General features: G+C 41.4%; 1 protein-coding gene and 1 long non-coding RNA gene across 2 annotated transcripts in view; one reads left to right on the top strand and one right to left on the bottom strand.

Moving 5' to 3' along the window:
* The window catches only part of UBE2N (ubiquitin conjugating enzyme E2 N), a 20676-nt gene extending 737 nt beyond the window's left edge, over positions 1-19939 (top strand). Inside the window, exons 2-4 of the mRNA XM_042025489.1 lie at positions 18062-18308; positions 18491-18631; positions 19255-19939. Coding sequence (XP_041881423.1) covers positions 18062-18308; positions 18491-18631; positions 19255-19295 — 429 coding nt within the window. The 3' untranslated portion in view covers positions 19296-19939. The remainder of the gene's footprint in view (positions 1-18061; positions 18309-18490; positions 18632-19254) is intronic.
* Positions 14611-16822, bottom strand: LOC121663359. Its single transcript, XR_006015611.1, has 2 exons — positions 16157-16822; positions 14611-15400 (listed from the first exon to the last, which is right to left on the bottom strand). It is a non-coding gene; the product is annotated as an uncharacterized LOC121663359 (long non-coding RNA).
* Positions 19940-23571: the final 3632 nt, after the last annotated feature.

Here is a 23571-nt window from a genome sequence, read left to right as displayed (position 1 = left end):
ATGGGCGCGGGCCCGCGCCCGCCAGGAGGGCCCGGCCCATCGCGGGGATTGCCCGGGCGGCGGCGGCGCCCCTCGGCCCCCGGTGCTGCCGAGCGCTGGTATCTGCGCGCCCTCCGGGGCCTGGAGCTCCAAAGGCTCTGGGCACACCCCCGCACCGTCTTCTGCCGGCCATGCGGCTCCTCACCGGGGGCTTCTGCCAGGCCCCGGCTACCCGGCACAGCTTTCGGCGTGCTTGGGCCGGGGGACGGCGGCGGTGGCGCCGTGCTCGGGTTCCTCCTGTGCGGTGAGGGACAAGCCACAGCGGGCAGTTAAACCTGGCCTTCAGCTGTGTGTATGCGTCGGGACATTCGCACCGGTGGTACACGCTGGGTCAGCCTGCTTGCTGCTACATTTGCTCGGAGCTGTCGGCCCGTACCGTGTTAACATGTCATGCTGGCGGTTCAGTGTCGTGTTTCGGCTTTGATTTGCCAAGCTTTGCAAGGGCTCTTAATTTTGAGGTACTCTCAGTAGATCCTCCGAATTCAGTTCCAGCTTCAGACTTGAATAATTTGGAGTCACTTACTGGAGATACAGGTAGCTGCATTGCAAGCTATCAAGACATAGCTTGGTCCTGTAGCTCATGCGGTTGTTCCTGCTGGGCTGCTGTCTCCTGCTCGATTTGTAATGGTGTGAACTGAAGCCCTCGAATGAGTGATCATTCCTTTTACAAAAGTTATTAAGTGATTCCAGTAGGGTTCGTTAGCCCTCGTAGGAAATGAGAGCATCTTCATCGCTCGTTGCAGTGAATGGGTCTTCATTTATAATACTGTGAAGCTTTCTCGGTTGGCAACCATTGTAAATAAATGGATGTAGAAAATGTTAAATAATGGATGAAAAAATACAACTATTTTGTCTAACACGTCAAGTTATCAAGTAGGTGATAGGGATAATGAGGTAAAATAAGGCAGGAGTAGTGTTTATCTTCCATGAAACAGAACTAGACTATGATTAGTGCTCAGAATTGTAAGCAATAAAAATAAAGAAGACCAATCTTTCAGATTTTGATGCTCATCCAGCTGCCTGAGTGCACAGCATGCTAAGCTGAATGTATTTCAGGTGTGAGAGGGAACAGTGATTCATAATACAGTGGAACTGGTATTTATCACAGAGTTGCAGTAAGAGCTCAGTCATGAGGCTGGTGTCTGTGTTAAATTTTTCATTGCTCTTGACAATTCCCCAGAATACAACCGAGAAGTGCACCCACTTATGCTGGTGCATAAATTTTCTTCTTGGTGCTTTTGTTTTCCTCATGCTTTTGTAGAAAAAAATGCTGGCATAATTTACACAACTCACTTCAAAGATGTGTGGTGATCTCCTGGAGAAGAAAGGTGGAGGGCAAAAGAGTGTCCTAGAAACTCCAGATTTTTTTATGAAGGATCCCCCTTAGACATTTTTGGGATTATCAGTTATATGGTGGTATGTATGGTGGGTTGGGTATTTCCATGTGTGCACTGTAGGTTGTCTGCAACTAGTCTAGAGCTTTTAAATCTTGGCTTGGTTGTGTTAGATGATCAGCTGTTCAGCTCCTGTGCAGTGTGTACCTTAGGTTGCCAGATGTGCGTTTGATCCAGGACTTGAGTCTGACTAGTTACTGCAGCCTCAAAAACGTGCAAAGTCATATTTTGAAATATCACAGCTGCAGAGGTGCAGACCCAGAAATACACCTGCTTAAGTCTTCAGGAGTCTTGAGTGAGGATTGTTTTGATCTTTGCTATCATGCCAATGTCGATTTTAGTGTTAAATTTCCTATTCTGGGTGCCTTAGCGGGGGGGGGGAGGGGGGGAAGGGAGTGAACTCACTTGCTAGTGTGAATTTGAAAGATCAGGAAAGGAAATGGAAGAGAGAGGAAAGAGCTGAGTAATGGTAAAATAACTCCAGTAAAGAAAATTAAATCTTCATGTTATGCACAGTAATAAATTTTATGATAAATTGCTTAGGTTACTTTTAGGAAAATACCTTCTCCCTTTTCTCTACATGCACGCTTTGTGTTGTCATCCAAGGGAGACCGTCGATGGCTGCTTGGGGCTAGGAGAGTGCATTTGGACTGTAATGAAGTCCTGAGCCTGGCTGCTCCAAATGCAGTTGGCATTCCCTGTCTTGAGCGACTGCTGGCAGATGGCCGGGCTCTCAGGTTGACTTGCAGCCCTGTACTCCTCAGCCTGCGTCTTTGCTATGCGCAGGCTGTCATCCAGCCCAGGAGGACAGTAGGAGCTTTCCTTGTCACTGCAAGAGCTCTGTATGTATTTCCAATACTTTCTTCAAATTCAGTGAAAAGGTGACAATATGGGTGTTGCAAAGCAGTTGTTGCAAATACACAGAATTATTCTCAATTTGCTGTCCTCAGATTACTTAGAAACAGACTTTTTTAATAAAGTGCATGTGGGAATGGTCTGTAAGCTCGAAAGATGACTTGCTTTAGAATTATGACTGTTAGCAATCCCAAATGGTGAGTAGAAAACATTGATATAGTTTTGAATCTTTAAAGGCATAATCAGAATTGGAAAACCTTGTATCTTGTGAATAGAGAAGAGGTATTATTTTTTTGCTCTGTAGTTCAACACCAGGGGTCCTATGAGAATCATCTTGGCAAAAAAAAAATTAATTAAATTAAAATGTGGTTTTGGCACATTTACATAGATGTGTGGTTTTGATGCTGTAAACTTTTTTCCAAAAAGTGACTATTTCCAGTATTAGAAGGTGAGCCTTTGCAACAGACAATAAATAAGCCCAGTGACTTTTACTTTCGAGTACTTATTACATCAATTCTTTCCTGTGTTGCAAAGTCACGTACCTCCAGTCGAGAAAGAAATTGAATTGCATCTGAATTTTTTTCTTGGCTGACATTCAGTCCACCTCATTGCTGTGTCAAGTGCAGTCAGTGTATCTTAATGGGATGGACAATACTGCCCTATATCATCTTTTAAAATGTTTTTTCCTTCTGCTGTTTTCATTGCTGCAGTGATCTTATCATTCATGATTTGATGCACAGGTCTATAAGTTGACTGTAGCCAGTTATTAGTAGCGCTTCTGTTACACTCACTGCAGCTGCTCCTATCATGAAGTAACCATCTGAAGCAGTATCTGAGGCTCCTTCAGATTTTTTTTTTCTAACGCATTTATCAGAGTTAAATTACAGAGGCTTTGATTTCCTCCCCTGCACAATACTGTGGTGTCTGAGATACGCATTCCTTGCTATTTACTATGTGAAGCTATTTCCATTATCTGCAGGGAACTGCTGCTTGCTGTATTTTTTGAGACTCTGGGAACACTTGGACTGCCAGCTACAAAATGCTGCTTCAACATGTAAAATTTCTGGGAGGTTTTATGGAGATTCTCTTGGTGTGTGTGATGCTAGGCACTTACAGCATTCTATATTAGAAGTCAATATAATCAGCTTTATATGTTTGGGTTTATTTTTTTTAAGTATAAATCAGGTATCTAGCCTGCATCTGGAACTTTCTAGAAGTTCTTTAAAAATATTACTGGCAGCCAGCTTGAAGTTTCTTACTTTTTCTTGAAATCTGTGGGGTTTTGAGGCATGGACTTCTGTCTCTGCATGAAAATTTAAGTCACTGCTACTTTTTGATTTCTTTCACATTTCTGACCACATTTTTATTTCCTGAATAGAAAAAAAAATTAAAAAGACTTGAGATAAACCTAATATCTTTTTGTGGTGTTTTGTATTCCTTTGGATGGTGGTTAGGCACAGAAAACATTATTTCTGGAGAATGCTGTTCCTTGGCGTTTGTCAGAGAATGTCATGTCTTTTTGCACTTTGTATGCAGTTTGAATCTTGTGGATAACTTCCAATTTGACAGAAGGGTGAAAATTTTGGGAATTTTCAGAAGTGTTTTTGTACTGTTCTTAAAACCACCTTTGCCTGCTCCTCACCATATAGAAAGGTATAAAGATAATACATGTGCTGTTTTGCAACCCTCATTGCGTCTTCTGGCCGGGTGACCAATATAGCATGGACTGGCTGGGATAGTGGGAGGGGTACATAGGCAGGTATTGGAAGCCTGAAGGCAGGACAGATGTTTTGTGCAGGTATGGGAGGGAAGCTGAGAAGAAGGCTTAGACACAGAGAATAAGAAAATTTTTCACTTAGGTCTAATTAGGTTAAGTTTTAAAAAGAAAATGTGGAGTGTTAATAACAGGTCTTTAAGAGGACACTGGTAACTTTTGACAACCTTTTCCTTAAAGAAGCTTTCAGTAGACCCTGTAGAATAAAAACTGAGGAAAACCCAAGCAAATAAACCAGATAGAGGCAATAATCTTGTTTGGACCGTCTTGTATAATACTTGAGCAACTTTGAGGCAAAAACCTGTAGTGAACCAATGGATTATTATTGCTTTGCATGCAGTTGTTTTATACTGTACTTACCTGTTATGTTTAGATGGCTTTCAGAGTATTATCAACATTTGTTTTGTGGAATAGTACAAAACAAACCCACATTTTTGTAGTTACATGGGACTGGTGGATTAATAGTGAGATTGCAAATTTGGAACTGTGGAAGTTGCAAATTTTGCCATAGATGGTATGGTGGGTTGACCATGGCTGGACGTTGCTCTATCGCTCCCCTCCTCAGCTGGGCATGGCAGGCAAAATACAACCAAAGGCTCCAGGGTCAAGAGAATCACAGGGAGGGATCACCCGCCCAGTATAGCCCTGAGCAAAACAGACTTGACTTGGGGAAATTAATATCATTTATTACCTATCAAATCCGAGTAGGGTAATGAGAAATTAAACCTGAATCTTAAAACACCGCCCCCCACCCTATCCCCTTCTTCCTGGGCTCAACTTAATTCCTGATTTTTCTCTCTCCTACCCCTCAGTGGTGCAGTGAAATGGGGGTTCTGTTCAGTGCATCACACGTTTTCACTGCTGCTCCTTCCTCCCCAGGGACAGGACTCTCTATACTCTTCCCCTGCTCCAGCATGGGGTTCCTCCATGAACTTCTCCAACGTCTGGGTCCTTTCCACAGGGTGCAATCCTTCAGGAACATGCTGCTTCAGTGTGGGTCACAAGTTCACACCACATAGGTCACACGTCCTGCCAGTACAGCTGCTCCAACGTGGGCTTCTCTCTTCACAGGACCTGTCAGGAACTTGCTCCACTGTAGGCTTCCCATGGGGTCACAGTCTCCTTTGGGCACATCCACCTGCTTCAGTATGGGGTTATCTGTGGGCTGCAGGGGGACAGCCTGCATCATGTGGGTTGCAGGGGAGTCTCTGCCCTGGTACCTGGAGTACCTCCTCCCTCTATTTCTGCACTGACCTTGGTGTCTGTAGAGTTATTCTCACATAATCTCATTTCTCTGGCTGCTCATGCCTAGGTTGTTGGGTTTTTTTGCTTTCTTAAATATGTTACCTCAGAGGTGCTACCACCATTGCTGATGGGTTCAGCCTTGGCCAGCGGCAGGTCCATCTTGGAGCTGGCTGGCTCTGGCTCTGTTGGGCACGGGGGAAGCTTCTGGCAGCTTCTCGCAGAAGCGCCTCTGTGGGCTCCCCCCAGTACCCAGAACCTTGCCATGCAAATGCAGTACAAATGGCATTTGGACAGAAGCTCAGCATGAATTACTGTTTGCTTTAACCACACTTTGATAGTTCACTCTACACTGTATTAATGCAAGCCTCCAATGCAAATGTGCTGTCAGTGTAACTGCAGGAATGGTTTACACTCTTAGCTTAGTGAATTCAGTTAGGCCTCACTTTACTATAGCTGGAGATGCACCATGAAAAGCTCTATCTGTGCTAGTACATAGATAATCCTCTAGGAATTTGCATAGGATCTCAGATTCACAGTTCCAAAATCTGTGATCTGCTGTGGAAAATTTGAGGATGAGGTCATTCTTGGAGGAGAGTGCTGCTGACCTTAAAATGCCCCTCTTCGTGTTACTATTTGGCTACAAAGTCTTCTTCCAAGAGTGGGTAGATTCTGGAGGGTTGTTTTTTTTTTTTTTTCTTCTTGGAAGGGTCTGTTAACTTGGAGTACATTTGTCTTCATCTTGTTGCAGGTGGTTTTGCAGTGGTTAAAATTGTGTGGTGATGGGAGCTGGAAGAGCCAGAAGTGTGTGAGAGGATTGTGAGCAATCCAGAGTTCATTCACAGTGCTTGCGTAGCAGAGCTGTAGTTTCAATTTGCTGGACAACTGTCCATACATTGAGTACTAGTTAATGTTTTCTAAATCTGCTGTACCACTGTTTTATTCTTTATTTTTTACAGCTGGTGCCTTTGACATGTTGACACTTGGAATGTATTTTCTTGCCTTTGTTTTGGGAGGTGGTGTTACATACAGTTGGGGTTGGTGATGGGGTCTGGTAACCTGCAGGGTGGTAGAAGCATTAGTGTACGGGAGACATTAGCCCAGTAATGAGTCCAGGATGTGGGGGTATGTGGAATGCTGACACTTGGGGATTATATGGCAAGGAAGAGAATTCATGTGGAGGCCAGCTTTTGTGAACCAAAGTGTAGCCTTCTGTTTATGATGTTTGACCCTTGCTTTACAGTTTGATGGGCTTTGTTGCTAATTCTTTTTTTCTTTGTCCTAAAAGGTAATGTTATTTTCAGAAGATTTTCTTCAATGAAGTTATTTTACAATGATACAATTTTAATGTAAACATTCTGAAATCTCTCTGACTATATGACATCTGCTTAGGTAACCAATTTATTTTCAGTAATGCTGGTTACAGCCAGTTCTTTACATAATTGTAGCTAATGAATTGATAGACCCTGGAAGAATTTGTGCCAAAATGTGATGTAATGTTATATTAAGTTTTGAATTAAGCCTTTGTAGTTTTGTGAGGCAGCTTTATCCTATATGTAGAAGCCAGTTTTGACTGATAAGTTTCACTTTTTCCTACTGCCTCCCCCTCAAAAATCAAAGTAAAAACATGAATGGTTTTTTACCTTCTTGTGTGCAATTTATCACTTCTTGGTGAAGGAGATCAGTGCAATCTTCCCCCTTATCACACTCAGGCAGGAAAGAAGTGTCATTTGGCAAGTAATTATAACTCGTCAATGTGCCAGTATACTGCCTTAAGTTTTGCCCTGTGCAGCTAAAACCTTTAGTTTCTATTTCATACCCCCAAATTAATCTGGACTATTGGATGAAGTTGGAAGGTAATGGCACTGGTAACTGGCAAGGGTTACCTGTGATCAGAATGAAAGTATGAAAGAAATGTATCCTCTGTATAGTCTGAATTGAAATGCCAAAGCTGGTTTTGTACTACTTTTTTTTGCAGAGCTGCACAAGGTGAAGAAGTTACCATCTAGTGAAGTTAGATTACCAGAAGTTTGTGAAGTGATTAATCTGGCTCATTCTTGTAGCAGCCTCCCAGTACCTAAAGCAGGCCTACAAAAGAGCTGGAAAGGGTCTTCTTACAAGGGCATATAGGGATAGGACAAGGGGGAATGGCTTCAAAATGAGAGAGGGCAGGTTTAGATTAGATGTAAGGAAGAAATTCTTTACTGTGAGGGTGGCGAGGCACTCAAACAAGTTGCCCAGTGAAGTTGTGGATGCCCTGTCCCTGGAAGTGTTCAAGGCTAGGTTGGATGCAGCTCTGAGCAACCTGGCCTTGTGGGAGGTGTCCCTGCCCATAGCAGGGGAGTTGGACTAGGTGATCTTTAAGGTCCCTTCCAACACACGTTGTTCTATGATTCTGATTCAGGTTGAACAGCCTTACTGTATGAACAGATTCAGCTTGGACTCTGCTGGCACAAAAAGTTTTGTGCCACTGAGGTGAACTTAGACTGAGATCTGGCTCAGAACTCTGCAGTAAAGGTTATTTCTTAAGCCAAATCAGTTCTGTGATCTCATCTGTTATTTGACTTTGCAAACACTTGGGCTGATGAAGGGAGTACATGGAAGGATGACTGTTCAAATTAGCACTGCTGCTGAGAAGTTAGAACTTCCCATTCAGGCAAATTTGCATTTTGTGAGGAAAGGAAATGGGGGAGGTAGTTATGTGAAATTAATCAAGAAGGACTGAGAACCATGCTGAAATGGTGGGTAGAAAAGCAATCTGACTTAATTGAAAACTCAACAGCCAATGAAGAATGAAACAAAAGGACTTCCACTCTCAATGATTAAAAATTAGTGGAACTTAAGTGTAATTAAAAAAAAAAAACAACCCTCTCTGCTTTTTGCTATTGGTAGTGTCTCTTCATCTGTTTTAGAAATCTTCCTGGGGGATTTGGCAGCAAATGTCTGATCTCCCTTAGGAAGCAAATGCTGAAATGACTGATGAGCAATCAGTTAAACTGAAAGATCTCTCTTTTTCCTCATCACATTTTCTCCCACATAAATTGTTATGTGTGGTACTCTGCAAGTGATAAGTGTTATCATTTCAACTGTAGCAGGAAATGGAGCTAGTGGTTTTAAATTTAAGTCTGTCATCTCTTTCTCAAAAGTTCTTAATTTTCAATATCATCTGTGGAGTCTGAAACTGTCTACTACATTCTCTCTAAAAGTGGTTCTGGATGCAACAACTCAAACACAGATTAAAAATTACTGTGTGATTTATGCTGAGATGGGCTGACCTTGGCCAGATGCTCACCCAGCCACACTCTCTCCCTACCTCAACCAGGCAGGGAGAAAAAAATAAGGAAAAGCTCATGAGTCAAAACAAAGAGAGAGAGATCATGTAGTGATAATCACCATGGCAAAACAGACTCAACTTGGGGCAAATTAATTAATTAATTTGCTTCCAGGTGAGATAGAATTGGATGTGAGAAACAAAGAATTAAAACAGCACTTTCCTAATACTCAACTTCAGTCCTTCACTCCTTACTCCCCAACTCCCCTGTCCCTGATGAATGCAAGGGGATGGAGAATGGGGATTTATGGTCAGTCCACAACAGCTCCTCTGTACTATTCCTTCCTCCTCACACTTTTTCTGTGCTCCAGAGTGGTGCACTCCACGGGCTACAGTGTGGGTATCTGCTCCGCTACAGAGAGTCTTTGCACCAGTGCCTGGAGCTTGTCCTTACCATCCTTCTCTGACCTTGGTGTTCACACTAGTTTTGCTCACAAACTTCTTTTTTGTTTTTATCCCTTGCTGTTCTTTCTGTGTGGCGTCGTTTTCTGTCCTTTCTTAAATACATTTTCCCAGGTGTGCCACCAGCTTGGCTGATGGGTTCACCCATGTCCTGTGGCATGTTTTTGGAGCTGGCTGTGTCTGGTGAGGTACAGTTCCTGGCCTCTCCCCATTGAGGTCCCCTGGATCATCTCTGCTGCCAGCAACTTGACACATACACGCTGTACATGTGCTTAGTTGGTAATGCAGTTAAATTCGATCATACCAAATACAAAAAAAATTGGGGCAAACTGATGTGGATTTCTTTCAGTTGGGGTACCTTTTTCGTTTTACGACTAATGCTTCTCTTTGGCCATTTTGGAACTATTCATACAGTGTTGCATTGCATCCTGTTGTTCCTTTTATAAATGGCCAGGGTTACCAAAAAGTTTGTTTTGTAGCCGGCTATCTGGAGACCTTCACTTGTAGGACCTGTGGAAGAAATGTGTCAAGGCATGTGCGGATTTTGTTCATTCGTACTGGTGGAAGATGCTTTTACCGACAGCCAATGACGCTGTTCCATGGCTTCTATTGGAAGTTACTGTCCTCTGCTGGATGGCAGCAGCGTTTTTGTCTTGTCAGTCAGCATTTTTCGGATTTAAGATCTAGTTAAGAAGACCCAGCTCACTTTTCCGGAGTTGCCCTGAGAGTGCTGACAGGGTTTACTTTCTCAGTAGATTTTCAGGATGGTGATTTCTGGCAAGGTGGCAGCAATAAAAACGCATACTTGAGCTGTAATTCCTGTTGTAGATAGGTCCTCATCCATCATCTATCTTCCCTGATCTGTTCAGAATAAAGCTAGGGTTAATTGAACCTACAAGTAAGGGTGGATACTACCTGCACTTCCTCGCTGTCTCACATAGATTAGAGAGGACTTGTACCTTGCCTTGGCCTGACAAAGTTGTAAGAATGTAACCTCCATCTTAGTAGGCGATATTGAAGGAAAATTGCTTCACTACTGCTTAGTGAATTGAGCTAGTAAATGTGCTACTGAAAATATGAGGAAAGAATCATTCCCCTGAGACTTTGTATAAAGATGTAGTATTGTGCCATTTTAAATATTAACGGCTTTAAGACCTGCAGTATTTTCTCTTTATGTAAGAGGCCATTATTGATGTTTTGTGTTTTGAAGTTTCAGAATAATTTTATCACGGATATGTCCGCCTGTGAATGATGTTATCTCTCTTTTTAAGGTACTAGCATAAAGTTGCTAGCCATAAGGATGCTTTTCTGTAGTCTTAGTGCTATAAAAGGTTCTTAGATAACTGTTTATAACAAGTAAGATATGCAGAGTCTTTGGTGCTTAAGACTTTTATAGATGGATGAAGACTTTTAATTTAGTCGTTTACCATCTGTTGTTACTGAAATTAGCCCAGTTGGTAGTTAATCTTCTCCCTTTGTAATAAGGAGGAAGGCTCTGCATTTCCTTTTTAGGTTGGTTACAGAATAGTAATCTGTTACGCTGGTATCCCACTGTGATTAACACTGCAGTCCCAACTCTTTAAACCAGCCCTTTCGTCAAAAGGAATCTTCTCCCATCCTTCTGGGAGCATGTGTTTGCACCCTGCATTTTGTTGGCACAGCTGTTTGCGTGGAACATATGGTGCGCTGCATCAGGGACTCTTCTCTCTTTTATGAATTTTTCCCTTCCTTTTCTTCCAAATTGGCTATGTGCTATGTTAGACCATGACGTCAAGAGACAGCTATACAGGCAAAAGTAAAAGTGTATAATAGGCTGAACTGGAAAGGCAGCACAAGTTTGTATTTTTCTTTTCTTTTCTGCAGTGGCTGATCATTTATCACCTTGCAATATTCAGACTCTGTAAAGCGTTGCGATTTCTCTAAGCTATGTTTGTTCTAATGGATTTTACAAAGTTCACTACGTGATTTCACAGCTGGTATTAAAGGCCAATGTAGAGCAGAAGACCATTCTATAAAAAAGTGTAACACTCACTGAGACCACAGTATTTAATTTGTGGATTAATAAGGAGCACGTTTTATTTATTAAAGGTATCTGTATAGCAATAATATTGAATGTGAAATAAGAAAACTGGGGTATCAGGAAAATGTAATGCAGGTAGCTGAATTACTAAGCAAAGCACATTTGTCTAGAGATATGGAGCTTGGATCTCTTCTTTGAGCTACTTTGTGCTGACTTTGCCAGCAAGCTTCTCTTAAATTTTAGTGGCCTTCACACAGTAGCTTTAAAGTTCACATATTTTATAGGTGCTATATATTGATTTCTTCCTAACTGTTTTAGCCACGTCTCTTGGCAGGCAGTGTAAAATTTGTGGTGATTAATTATTGCCATAGCACAGGGAACAGAATTGCACTGTTTTTCCAAGCAAAGAATAGTACTCCTTTCTAAAAAGCAATGAAGAAGCTTTAAAAATTGCCTAAGCCCATGCCAGAATTTCTTCCTTCGGTACTGGAGTGGTCTCTGTCAGACAGAAAAGCTTTACAGTTCAGCTGCAGTGGCTCTGCTAGGTAAGAAATAATGTTTGGGTTTTTTTGCAAGTACTTGCATAGGTGAGTCTTCTGATGGCAGTCATTTGCCACTTTTGTATTTTGGCACTGTTTTTTTTGTAGTTATTTGTTTGGTCCTGCCTTAGTCTGTTGATAGCAAGCAAGACATCTGAAATAGCTTTTTGTTTTTCAAAAGGGTAGCATACAGAAATCTTTTTTTAGTTGTTTTGACGGAGGCCTTGGCAGCTTGAGGCTTTTGTAAACACTTCTTCAAGACTGAAAGTGATTAAAATAGTATATTTCTGATGGATTCCTCCTTTGTATGCTTGCTTCTATCTCCATGTTCATTAGCAGCTGATTTTCCTGTATGTATGTGTGGAAGCATGTGTATGTTCTGGGCTGTTCAATTTACTTCCTTAAAGAAGTGCTCTGTCTTACTCTGTGTGCATGAACAAGGTGAATCCTGGTGGTTATGTCTGCTTTTCAGTAACTTTTCTTTCCCTTTGACTGAAAGCAGGATAACCAAGCAAAACCTCAAAGAATGAATGAAACATACTTCCCTGCAGATCGATCTCTCTTCAGTGTGTGGCTTCTCTTAGTCTTGGCAGCCTCAAAAGCCCTCACCCCCACCTCCTGCTTGCTGGTCTCTTCTAAAGAGCACAGTGCTCTCTCTTCCCGAGGCTTCCTATCCTCACATGTTACGGTAAAAACAGGCTGAGGGCTTCTTCTCCCTCAGGTACAATTAGTTTTCAATTTAACATCTTCATAGAAGAATAACTATGCAGAATGTCAGCTACACCATCTGTCCCATCAGTATCATCTGTCACTCTGTTTCAGGCCACCTGTGTTAATAAGGAAAGCTTTGCTTTTGCTTGTCAAAACACCTTCAACATTTCTGTGTTTTCTAACCACTTAATTAAAAATAAAAAAGGGGAGGCATAAAAAGGGGGGAGGCATAACCAGTTGCAATTGACAGATTTGGTTTTTTTCAAGTACAGACTGGCATGTATCTTCCTTTTGGGTTTATTAATTTATTTTAGTCAGTGGAAATTACTACATTACTTGGAATTGAAAAAGTGGAGTAAATGCAGGAGTGAGAAGAAATCTCAATCTAAAAACATTGCAGAGTATGACAAATAGGAATAACTGCCTACGGCAGCATAGGAAACTTAATTGAAAGCTTTAGAGCTTTCAAAATATGCCCTGAAATATCTTCTGTGAAACTTCAGTGTGCTAGATGAGAGCTAATAAAAAACCACTACAAAGTACTGTTCTGGAACACTTATTGGTGGGAGTTGGTATTCTAGTTGAAGACAAAATTAACTGTTCTATTGTAAAAGCATTTATTGTGAGCAACAGAACTGCAAAACCTGGTTTTCTCTGAATTTATTATTTTTCCTTTTTAGTATGTTTATATATGGGTGTTCCAGCTCTTTTTGTCCTTACTGTCAGGGATTTTTGCTGGGCAAGAATGGTATTATACTTGGTTGGCATAAACAGGCCAAACAGCAGTAGTAGTACTGGAGTTGTTCATGTCTTCATTTCCAGTAGCACTGAGCTTGGTTAGTCTTAGCCACTGACAGCTTACAAAACGTACGGAACAGTTGAAATTGGACAAAGGGTTTAAAGACAGTTTTGGAGGAAAAAGGGGAAGTAACAGATGTGTAATTAAAGAAGTGTAAGAAAGACTGCCTAAAAATACACGGAAAGTCAATTATTGCATGTGTTTGATCATCTTGATTAGTTAAAAAAGGTGAGAAGTTAAAAGTGTAATTAAAAGAAATTAAACATTTATTTATTTAAACATGTTTGAGAGACTTATTTTCATTGGGTAGCCATCCTCTGGGAATTACAGAGTAAGATCAATGTGTAGTTAAACATTTCCTTGTTTCATCCACATCTCATCATTCTTGTGGGTGATGTACAGGGGGCAGGGTTTTGTTTGTTTGTTTGTTTTTTGTTTGCTTGTTGTGTTTGTTTTTTTTTTTTAATTGGTGACAAATGCTTAAAAGGAATTAAAATCTTTAAGCAGGTCTGCTTCCTGACCAGGTGCATAGTGTTGCCTGTATGCTCACAATTTTTTTCTCTCGAATATTACTTATTTTTGCAAGTTTTACAGCAAATCAAATTTTATTTTATTACCAGCATGTCTGGAACTGTCCATCTTACCCTAAAATGTGGAAATCAAGTCCCTGTAATCACCTTAGAACTGGGCCAATGTGTATGTTTAAGCATTTTATATGCTTAGACCTTACAGTGTAACTTTTCGATCAATTTCTCATTTTCTGTTCCTTTTCCATGGTGTCCCCCAAAATATATTTAAGATATTATTGTTAATGTCTTCATAATTGCAGGACAAAACCCTTACTTCTTGTTGAAATTTAGGAACTGTTGATGTATTTAAGTACAAACATTGCACATTCTCTCAATAAATGGCATTGTCGCTACTTTTTTCGCAGTCTAACAAGCTTGTCTGTGTTACACAGTTGTAAAAAGATGTGTTTTCTGAAGCTTTTGCACAAAGGCAGTGATGTGTGTTCACGGGGTCATGGCCTGTCATTTTGAGTGTATCGAAGAAGTTTAGCCTGGTGCTTGCTCTCTGCTGCGCCAGAGCCTGGCAGGTGTGAAAGATGAGTGTCAACCACTTCCCTCACAGGTTTCTTGCAGGTATTCATCCTCATTTCTGTTTGAAAACAGCTTCAGTTACACCGATAGTGGTGGAGCTCCGTGCACAGAGCAGGAGGCAAGGTGTGCTTGCTTAAAGGAATTTTCATCTAATATTAATGTGGCCCAAGGGGCCTCTATGGGCTCAGAGTAGGCTCAGTACTCATATGGGGCTGTATGCAGCATAAACGCTTTTCTCTGCACTCCCCTTTTCTGTGGTGTTTTATAGCGAGATAACCACAGTCACGGAATGTGGAGGCACGAAGGGCTTTCTGAGCGGGTGTCGCGTTCCACTGTGGGGAACTGCGGAGAGTTCTTTTAAAAATGGATGGTCGGGAGCGGAATGAAGCCAAACGAGGCAAACACTGTATCTGAGAGCCGTTTATTGATAACAAAAAGGAGAAGGAAAAGGAGTTGCCCGAGCGAAAGACGCCTGGAGGAGACAGCAAAGAAGAGAGGAAAATGGAAAAGGGATAGGGGAGAGCAGAGAGAGAGGGGACAGAGAGCAGAAGAGGGCGTTACCCGCAGCAGGGCGGGGCAGCGCTGTCGGTGTCCAGGCGGGGCTGTGCCGCTGCCGGCCTGCGCGGCTCCCGGCGGGGCGCGGCTCCCGCGGCGACGGCCCCGGACACGCGGTGAGAGGGCGCCCGCACGGGAGGAGCAGGAGCCTGGACAGGGTCGGGGCGGCGGGGAAGGGAGCGGGCAGCCCGGGCAAGGCGGCGGTCAGGGACGCGGGAAGGCAGGACAGGTGCGAGGGCAGGAGAGCCAGAAGGCAGCCTGGGGCCAGGGCAAGGGAGGGAGCGAGCAACCCCAGCAGTTAGTTTTTATACCCCCCGGGCCCCTCCCAAAGTCTGCCCTAACAAGGAACCGCTGGCCCAGTGCAGCCTTTCTGTGCCCTCCATTGGTGGAGACCTCTTTGCGACCTGATGGGAGAAGCCCCTCCATAGTATCTCCCACTGCCTGCCTCGTGGGCGGTGTTGGCAGGCGAAGTCCTCCCAGAGACAAGGCTTCTTCTAGTTGCCTCCTGCATGTGGCACGTGTGCACCTCTCCTCCACATGCCTCCGACAACCATTGTTGACGCATAACAAAACTGAATTGGCTCCTCACAGCGGGGTGGCATGCTCACAGTGGATAGCCCCTTCAGTATTATAGGGTGCCTGCATTGAAAGAATTGTTTTTCTCATACATGGGCTCTCCCATTGTTTACTGACAAATGGTTTTTAGTGGCAGAACGTGCAGCTTGCAGCCAGGCATTGCTCCCTCAGATACTCTGGCAGGTAGAAGTGCTGATGCTGCTGCCAGAGAACTGCTGATTCTGGGTTATTTTAAGCCAGGATTGGCTGCCCAGTATAGTTACAGTCAGCATACTGGCATAACTAGGGAGGCAGTCTGGTGACTGAGGGGGAGCTGGGGACTGCTGAGATCGGTCCAGCTATTGAAATGTGTTATCCTTAATATTAAAGTCTTTGAGCATGCCCATCAGAACCAAAGCCACGATCGGCTTACAAGCACATCTCTGGCAGTCTAGCTGTGAAGAAGTTTAAAAATTGGTCTTTTTCCATAAGTTCCTTATTTTTAAGTTTCCAGTTGGCTAGCATTAGTTTGTATTTGGTACAAGACACTTTCCTCTGCCAGAACTGTCAAAAACTATATTGTTCTTCATAGGCAGAAACCCAAATTGTCCTATTTACCTGGGGCAGCACTCCTTCTGACAGCTTGCTGAAAGAAACTGAGAATGTTTTATGCACCTACAGGGATAATCTGTAGTTTCTTACTGACTTTTCCATACCACTGAATGTAAACTATCAGAATTTGTTATAACTGCTTTTTTACACAATTAGTGTACAAATAAGTAGCCAGCAGAATACAAATGAGTAAGTTATAAAATTGCGGATCATTTAAAATATACTCACAGAAGTAAATGTAGACAGCTCTAAGAAGCTTGGAAGGCCTTCCAGTGAGGTGTGTAAGTGGCGCTGGGCAGCTAATGTCTATGCAGATAAGTAGACAATATGTAATCACAGCAAGGAAGCACACTGGATACATTTATTTTTAGGTTTGCATATGTACATAGTAATAAATTCAATATTATGATTTGTAGGACCTTGACATTTCAGCGATGAGTAATTGGTTTTTGGAATTAATTACCGTGGCTTCACTTCTTTATATATTGATCAGTTTTTGTAAAATGAGTTGTTATTTAACTGCATCAAGACAGCTCTATTACTTAAATGCTGTGTACACTTACCTCTACAAGAGTAATGTAGCAGTCCAGTTATGTTTGAAGAATTTATTTAGCCAAGTAGAGGTAATCTGTCTGTTTTGTGCTTGTGTTAAAGAGAGACTTACTGTATTGGAGAGAGGCTGACTACAAGGGCAAATACTGACAGAACAAGGAAAAATGGCTCCAAACTGAAAGTGGGTTTAGATAAGATGTTAGAAGAAATTCTTTACTGTGAGGGTGGTAAGGCAGTGGAACAGGTTGTGCAGAGAAATTGTGGATGCCCAGTAGGTGGAAGCATTTAAAGCCAGGTTGGATGGGGCTGTGAGCAAGCTGGTCTAGTGGAAAGTGTCCTTGACCACGGCAGGGTTGGAACCAGATGATATTTGAGGTCCCTTCCAATCCAGACCATTCTGTGATTTTTAAATTAGTGCTGTTGTAGATATATGGAATAAATATGCTATAAAACTGAAATAATAAATTAATGTTACACCTACAAGTTGCCATCTTCTGTCAATAGAAACAGGATAATTTTTCTTTGTGAAAGCCAACACAGAAAGGTGGTGAAAAAATTAACTGTACATAGTAAAAGCAAGCTTAGAAGGAAAGCAGAAAATGGGACTAAAATTGCATGAGGAAATAAGGCTTTAGCAGGATTTTTTTGTCCCTGCCTAGTGTCCTTTTGCCCATTTTGGCCTTGGGATCTTTTTTATAAGAACCAGAATGGTGCCCATAAGACTTGTGAAGACAGGTAGCAGAGGAAAGGCAAAGATGTACAGGGCTTGGTCTGTCTGCTCAGTGCATTAACAAGATGGGCAGCTCTTAGCTATGGTCACAGCTTGGTGCCTAAGGTAGCATTGGCAGAAGAATGGAGCAACAGAGAAACCAAGTCACTGTAGGAGACTGGCCTTCCCTAATTTTGCTGCTTACAGAGCATCTTGGCTGTCTCCTACTGTCTGTTAGTGTGACTTTAAACATGGTTATAAGTAGGCTGAAAGTGCTTACGCCAAAGCTATTTATGCATATATATGTCTAAATATATAAAACATCCTTAAAATACTCATTTAATGTTGCAGCAGAGTAGCACTTTTAAATTCTTTCGAGTTAGATTTGATTCCAGTACAAATGTTCAGCTTAATAAACCAGACCACTCTTGTTAGGAGTAAACCTTGAACACTTTGTGCGGGTGATTAATCCCTTTGGCTTTTCACTTATGGGAGTTTCTATTTAAGGTAGAATAGGAAATGTTTTTGATGTTTTCATTGTGGTATTCTTTAAAGTGCTTTTAAGTATATTGAAAAAAATATAGCAGCTTGGCAATAGTTCAATCAAAAGGTAAGAAGTTTGAGGACAGCTGAGTTTTCTATTACTGTGTGTTACAGAAGCACACAGCAGGTGAGGATCTGAGAGGAGATGGGTACCAGTTTACCACAGCCTCGTCTTCTTTCTGTAGATGTTCTTTGACTTAAAGGTATTTGTTGAACATCGTTTCTGTGAATATAGGCTAAATGAATGCTTGTTGCTTTTAAAATTGTTTGTACAGGTGATGTTTATTTTAGATGGGTTTTATTAGTTACATTGCCTCCTTTTCTTCTAGGAAACCCAGCGCTTGCTGGCAGAGCCAGTCCCTGGGATAAAAGCGGAGCCAGATGAAAGCAACGCACGCTATTTTCATGTGGTCATTGCAGGTCCACAGGATTCCCCCTTTGAGGGTGGGACATTTAAACTTGAACTATTCCTTCCAGAAGAATATCCAATGGCAGCTCCTAAAGTACGTTTCATGACCAAAATTTACCATCCTAATGTAGACAAGCTGGGAAGAATATGTTTAGATATTTTGAAAGGTAAGTGCTGCTGTGTTTTCCTTCTTTTTATCATAATAAGTACAGAAATTTGTAAGTTGACCCTAAAAAGAGTTTTCATATGTTTAAAGAATATCTTGCTGCTTCTTTAATCTGGAAAAACTTGCTGTTTCTGTAGACTCTGGTGAATATGGTGTTTCATAGTGCTGTAAATGTCTCTTCAGATAAATGGTCCCCAGCTTTGCAGATTCGTACAGTTCTGCTATCAATCCAGGCTTTGTTAAGTGCTCCCAATCCAGATGATCCACTAGCAAATGATGTAGCTGAGCAGTGGAAGACCAATGAAGCCCAAGCCATAGAAACAGGTGACGTATCTTCTACCTTTTCTTTTTTTCTAGTTTTAGGAATAGCTTATTACTCACTGGCTGGGGTATGTAACTCCTAACCTCTAGTTTTATGTCTTCAATTTGCAGAAACAAAAAATTACTGCATACAGTCATAGTCCAGGTGCCCTGAATGTGCCTGCAGTGGTCTGTTTTTAAGTCTGCAAGGCTTGATAGAAGAAAAAGCTCTCTTGTTCTGCCTTATCTTGAGTTTTGATGGTCCTAATTTGCTAACCTGTCTATTTTGGAGTTGTGGTGAAATGAAGGAGTGTTCTACTGCTTGTCCTCTACAGCTTAAGGAACAGATTAACAGGTTCCAGAAAGTTCTTCTCTTTGATGTTGCATCTGTTGCAGGCTACAGGGGAATGGAACAGTTACTATGTTATGCCTCTTCACTTTTGGATCAACTGCTGTCAGACTGCTTCTATAATATACAAGTTGGCAGCTGCCGGAATTCAAAATTGCACTTACAGTCTTAGAACTGATATATTTTCTGTGCTTGCAGCAGTGGTATAAAAGAGATCTTTAAGAATATGAATTTAAAATTACTTTAATCAAACCTGAAAACTGCATCTTTTCTTAAATGTATTTCTTTTTCTTTACAGCCAGAGCATGGACTAGGCTATATGCCATGAATAATATTTAAATGCGCTATGAACATCAAGTGTGCATCACTTCTCCTGTTCTGCCAAGACCTCTTCCTTTTTTTGTTTGCATTTAATGGACACAGTCTTAGAAACATTACAGAATAAAAGCCCAGACATCTTCAGTCCTTTGGTGATTAAATGCACATTAGCAAATCTGTGTCTTGTCCTAATTCACTATTGTACCGCATGAGCAGAGGCTAGAAGTATCATCTGGATTGTTGTGAAATTGTTTGAAAGCAGCAGCACATCTCTGCTTTTAATCATTTTTCCCGTCATGGTTTAAGTATAAGCACTGTGAATGAAGGTAGGCAGGGTTAGCTGCAGGGCTTTTTGTTTTAATTTTGTGGGCTCCTCCTCCCTTTTTATGGTGATGCTAATTGCATTGGTAAAAGCAGCTAACCAGTTATACTTTAGAATATACCCTCTAGCCCAGTCTAACTTAGACGCTGTAGATGGACAAGCTTCATTGTTTGAACAAAAAATGGGAACATTAAACATCCATCACCTTCACTAATACTATTGTGATTCTGCTGTCAAGTGTAGAAAAATCCCTCCAAGAAAAAGCTTGTGACCATTTTGTATGGCTTGTCTGGAAAATCTCCTGTAAATCTTATGTTTTAGTAAAATATTTTTTGTTATTCTACTTTGCCTTTGTATAGTTTATTTTGCTGTGTTTTCATTTCTCTGTGACAATCTTATTTAAAAATATTGAATCCAGAATTGACAATTTGTCTTCACCAGTCTGACAGATTTAACAGTAAAGAGGGAGAATTCACAAGGGGGTTTTTTTTTGGTTTGTTTTTTGGTTTTTTTTCCTTCTATTTGCTGACTGTTTTTATTTGTGTTATGTGGGTGGCCTTACGTGGCCAATTTAAGATGAAATTGCATTTGGAGTGACTTTTAGAAACAAGTCTCTGATGTAACAATTGTAACCTTAATTTTAGTAATGCGTTGATGTGTGTTTTCATGGAAATAACCAGAATGAAGTAGGAGGTTGAGAGCAAATGACAGCACTAATTATGAGTATCTCCATAACTTCTCTTTGCTGATTGTTATCAGACATTAGGCAACACGGTTTTCTAACTTCTTTAATTCCTGTCCTTTAGTAACATGAAATTCCAGTGTGTAGAACCACTGTAAGAGCCAGCTTGTGTATTGACTGATGCCTGCTTAGCCACTTACAGCTAGCAACTCATACCACTGGTTTTCTCTACAAGCCTTATTAAGCTACTTGCTTGAGCAACCAGTCAGCTTAAATAGCAACAAAGCTTCTTTATTGGAGGGAAGGAAAGTGATGAAAAAATTCCTTCTCATCCTTTTTGTGTATGCATCTTGTCTAGGAGTCCAAGTATCTTTTCTGGGAACCCATCTAATTGCTTCCCTTCATTTCTTGTATCTCTAGTCTCTTCCATTCCCCAAGCCCTCTCCCTCACAAAACCAACAAACCAACCAACCAAAAAGCTTAAAAGCTTTTGGCAAGGCCAACCTGAAATGTGTAAATGACAGCTTGTAGTGGTTGCAGTAGGGAGTGTTTTTTCATGAAATTCAGGGGTATGGTTATGTAGTCTATTGGTATTCTCCCTCTTTCACTTCTTCTTACTCTAGTGTCATCTGAAATTTCTATAGACTGTGGTGTATTTATTGTGCTCTTATGTAAGATGAAGAATATCTATTAAAACTATGTTTTCCAACAGACGGTGATTTCAGTGGTTAGTAACTGGTATTGTCCCTCTGCGACATGGCTGGAGAATGGTTCAGAATTCAACTTTTTCACCAAACTGAGTCATAAAAAAACTGTTTTAAAAGTAGTTTCTGTGTTGAATGTAAGCCAAAGTTGGGTCCAGGGCTGGTAACATGTTCTTCAGAGTGGGTAAGCACCATTAACCCTCTCTTCTCCTTACAAATGTCTGTTTGGGGTTAGCTGGCCTACATCCTGGATCTGCTACTAGCATGGATAACTTCTGTGGCAGGCAGCTGAGAGTAAGTGAGCTGTGCTGTAGACCCTGGATTCACTTCACCTACCTCTTAATGCTTTATCTTACGCTACATATGCAGCTTTCCTCAGCTCTGTCTCTAGTCCAAGGGCGAGTGGCACCCCCAGAGGACAGTCAGACCCACCTAAGCATTGTGTTTGAGAGTGGCTTTCCCTTCCTTCAATAGAGAAACAAGACCTGAGCTGGCTCTTAAACAATTGTAACCTGTAATAGGCAGGATGAATCCAGACTCAGATAATGTGTATTAAATAATACTTATTTTACTTTTAAACCTGATTTAAGAGCCCTGTAAAAAGCCAAGCTGGGAATTTCATTCCGGCTTGTGCCAAGGAATGTGTGACACTTAGGCTAAATTCTTTGAAGCCAGTAAGATATAACCTTTTCCTCAGTCAAGCAGGTATATATATTCCCAGTTGTTATGTGCAACTCAGTTATTTCTCTTACACCTTGCAGCTGATTAGCAAATGCAGCTGTCTTTTAAGGAGTGTTAGTTTTATCTCCATTTTTAGTATGTGTCTATTGTATGCATTTACAGTAACTTTATAATAAATGAGTTTCCTCTACCATTACTGGTGCTATGTCTCAAACGTCCTAAAATTCTGAGCGAGAGTGATGACATTGCATTTTATGTGTCAGTGTTTGGGTAGTAACTGTGTAGCTGTTGAACCTGGGTTATCACATGGGCTCTGTAACCACACATGCAAAATACTTCTGCAGTAGTTTCCTGTAGATCAAGAGGAAGGCTTTTGGTTTTGCATAAACATTCAGTGGTGATCTCTTCACATATAGCCATGTTCTGTCGTGGGTATGAAGTATATGATTGTTGGGAACTGATGGAACAGGTTTTTTGTATCTTAGCTGACTTTAGTCTAAACCAAGTGAAACATTGCTTCGATAGCTTACAAGTAATTGTATTTTTAACACATTGAGACTATTGTGGAACATCTTAATGGACTAGTGACATCAAAAATTGTGACATCTCTATTTATATGCATTCCTTCTTGGGTTGGGTTTTTTTGTTTTTTGTTTTTTTTTGTTTTTTTTGAGGGTTAAAGTAAAATGTCTGGTAGGTTTTGTCAGTAACATGTCTTGACTGTAATGTAATATGACACTGAAATAAAAGGAAGAGTGATTATTCATTACTTAAGCACTGAGCTTCATTTAACTCCACTGGGCTGCCATCAGTGTGCAACAGTTTCCTAACAGTTCTTAACATCTGGTAAAATAAGAAAGATAACCTTGATAACTTCTCTCATAACTTTTCAGTTGCTTGTGGCTTCCCCTCACCATTGTATGGAGAGAGAAGAGCAGCACCTCGTCCTAAAAGTCCTCAGGAGAGACTGCTCTGGTACGCAGCTCAGAGGATGTGTTGGTTTCCCCCTGCACCCCCGCCTTTGTTTATTGTTTTTTTAGTTTAGTTTTGGTTTGTTTGGGGTATTTTTGTTGGTTTTTGCAGGTTTTTTGCCTGCCTCTGTTTAAATCTGTCTGGTTTAGTACAAGACTTTCCTACTTCACAGTTTGGACAGTTTCTAGTGCAATCAAATTGATAAATGTATTGAGCTTTGCTAAACTGTGTTACATTATGAGCATGGCATGGGGTTAATAATGGAGTTTGTACAGTTTATTGCCGCCTTTACTGTGGAAGTGTGCAGGATGATTTGTTATGTTGCACTGAAGTGCATTAGAAAAGTGGCATCAAGCAGTATGACTGCCTTACCTGTGGTGTTTGCTTTCATGAACTCCCCTCAACACTTAGCTAAGGGGTTAGGTGTGAGCAAGTAAGAGTATCTCTGGGTACAGACTGCTCCAGTGGAAGCGCTCAGTGGAACAGTACCTCTGGCTGACCTGGGTTAGGAGAGGGAATTGTACCTTAAGATCTGGGTAGCTCAGTTAGTTGCTAGGGAGTTGTCACTATTCATCAGCCCACTACTGAGGGTCCAAGCCCTCCACCTGAAGGAGGATTCTTGAGCACTGGAAGGTGGAATTCACAGGTCCTTACCACACTGCATGAGCCTTCCCACATAAAGAGATGGATGCCAAGTGTGGCATGTAACAGAAGCATTTTCATTATTTAATTTTTTAGGAAGGTAAATATAAATTACTTCACATAAACTCATCTCTGACTGGAGTACTTGCTGCAAGGTTGCTCCAGATACTCTGGTGTAAGCTGGGTTCTTGTCTTCAGAGCTGCATTTAAGGAGTATTTTTGGTTCAGGCCTAATCTGCACCTTCCTACCTAAGTTGCCTGCCAAGGCTTGCAAGATCATTTATAAATCTGAAA

The sequence above is a fragment of the Corvus kubaryi genome, unplaced genomic scaffold, assembly GCF_017639235.1.
Source record: "Corvus kubaryi isolate FWS band 111438036 unplaced genomic scaffold, C.kubaryi_AGA036_p1.0 129, whole genome shotgun sequence".
Lineage (NCBI taxonomy): Eukaryota > Metazoa > Chordata > Aves > Passeriformes > Corvidae > Corvus > Corvus kubaryi.
Note: the sequence above shows the minus strand (reverse complement) of the source record. Positions and strands in the feature narration are given on the sequence as shown.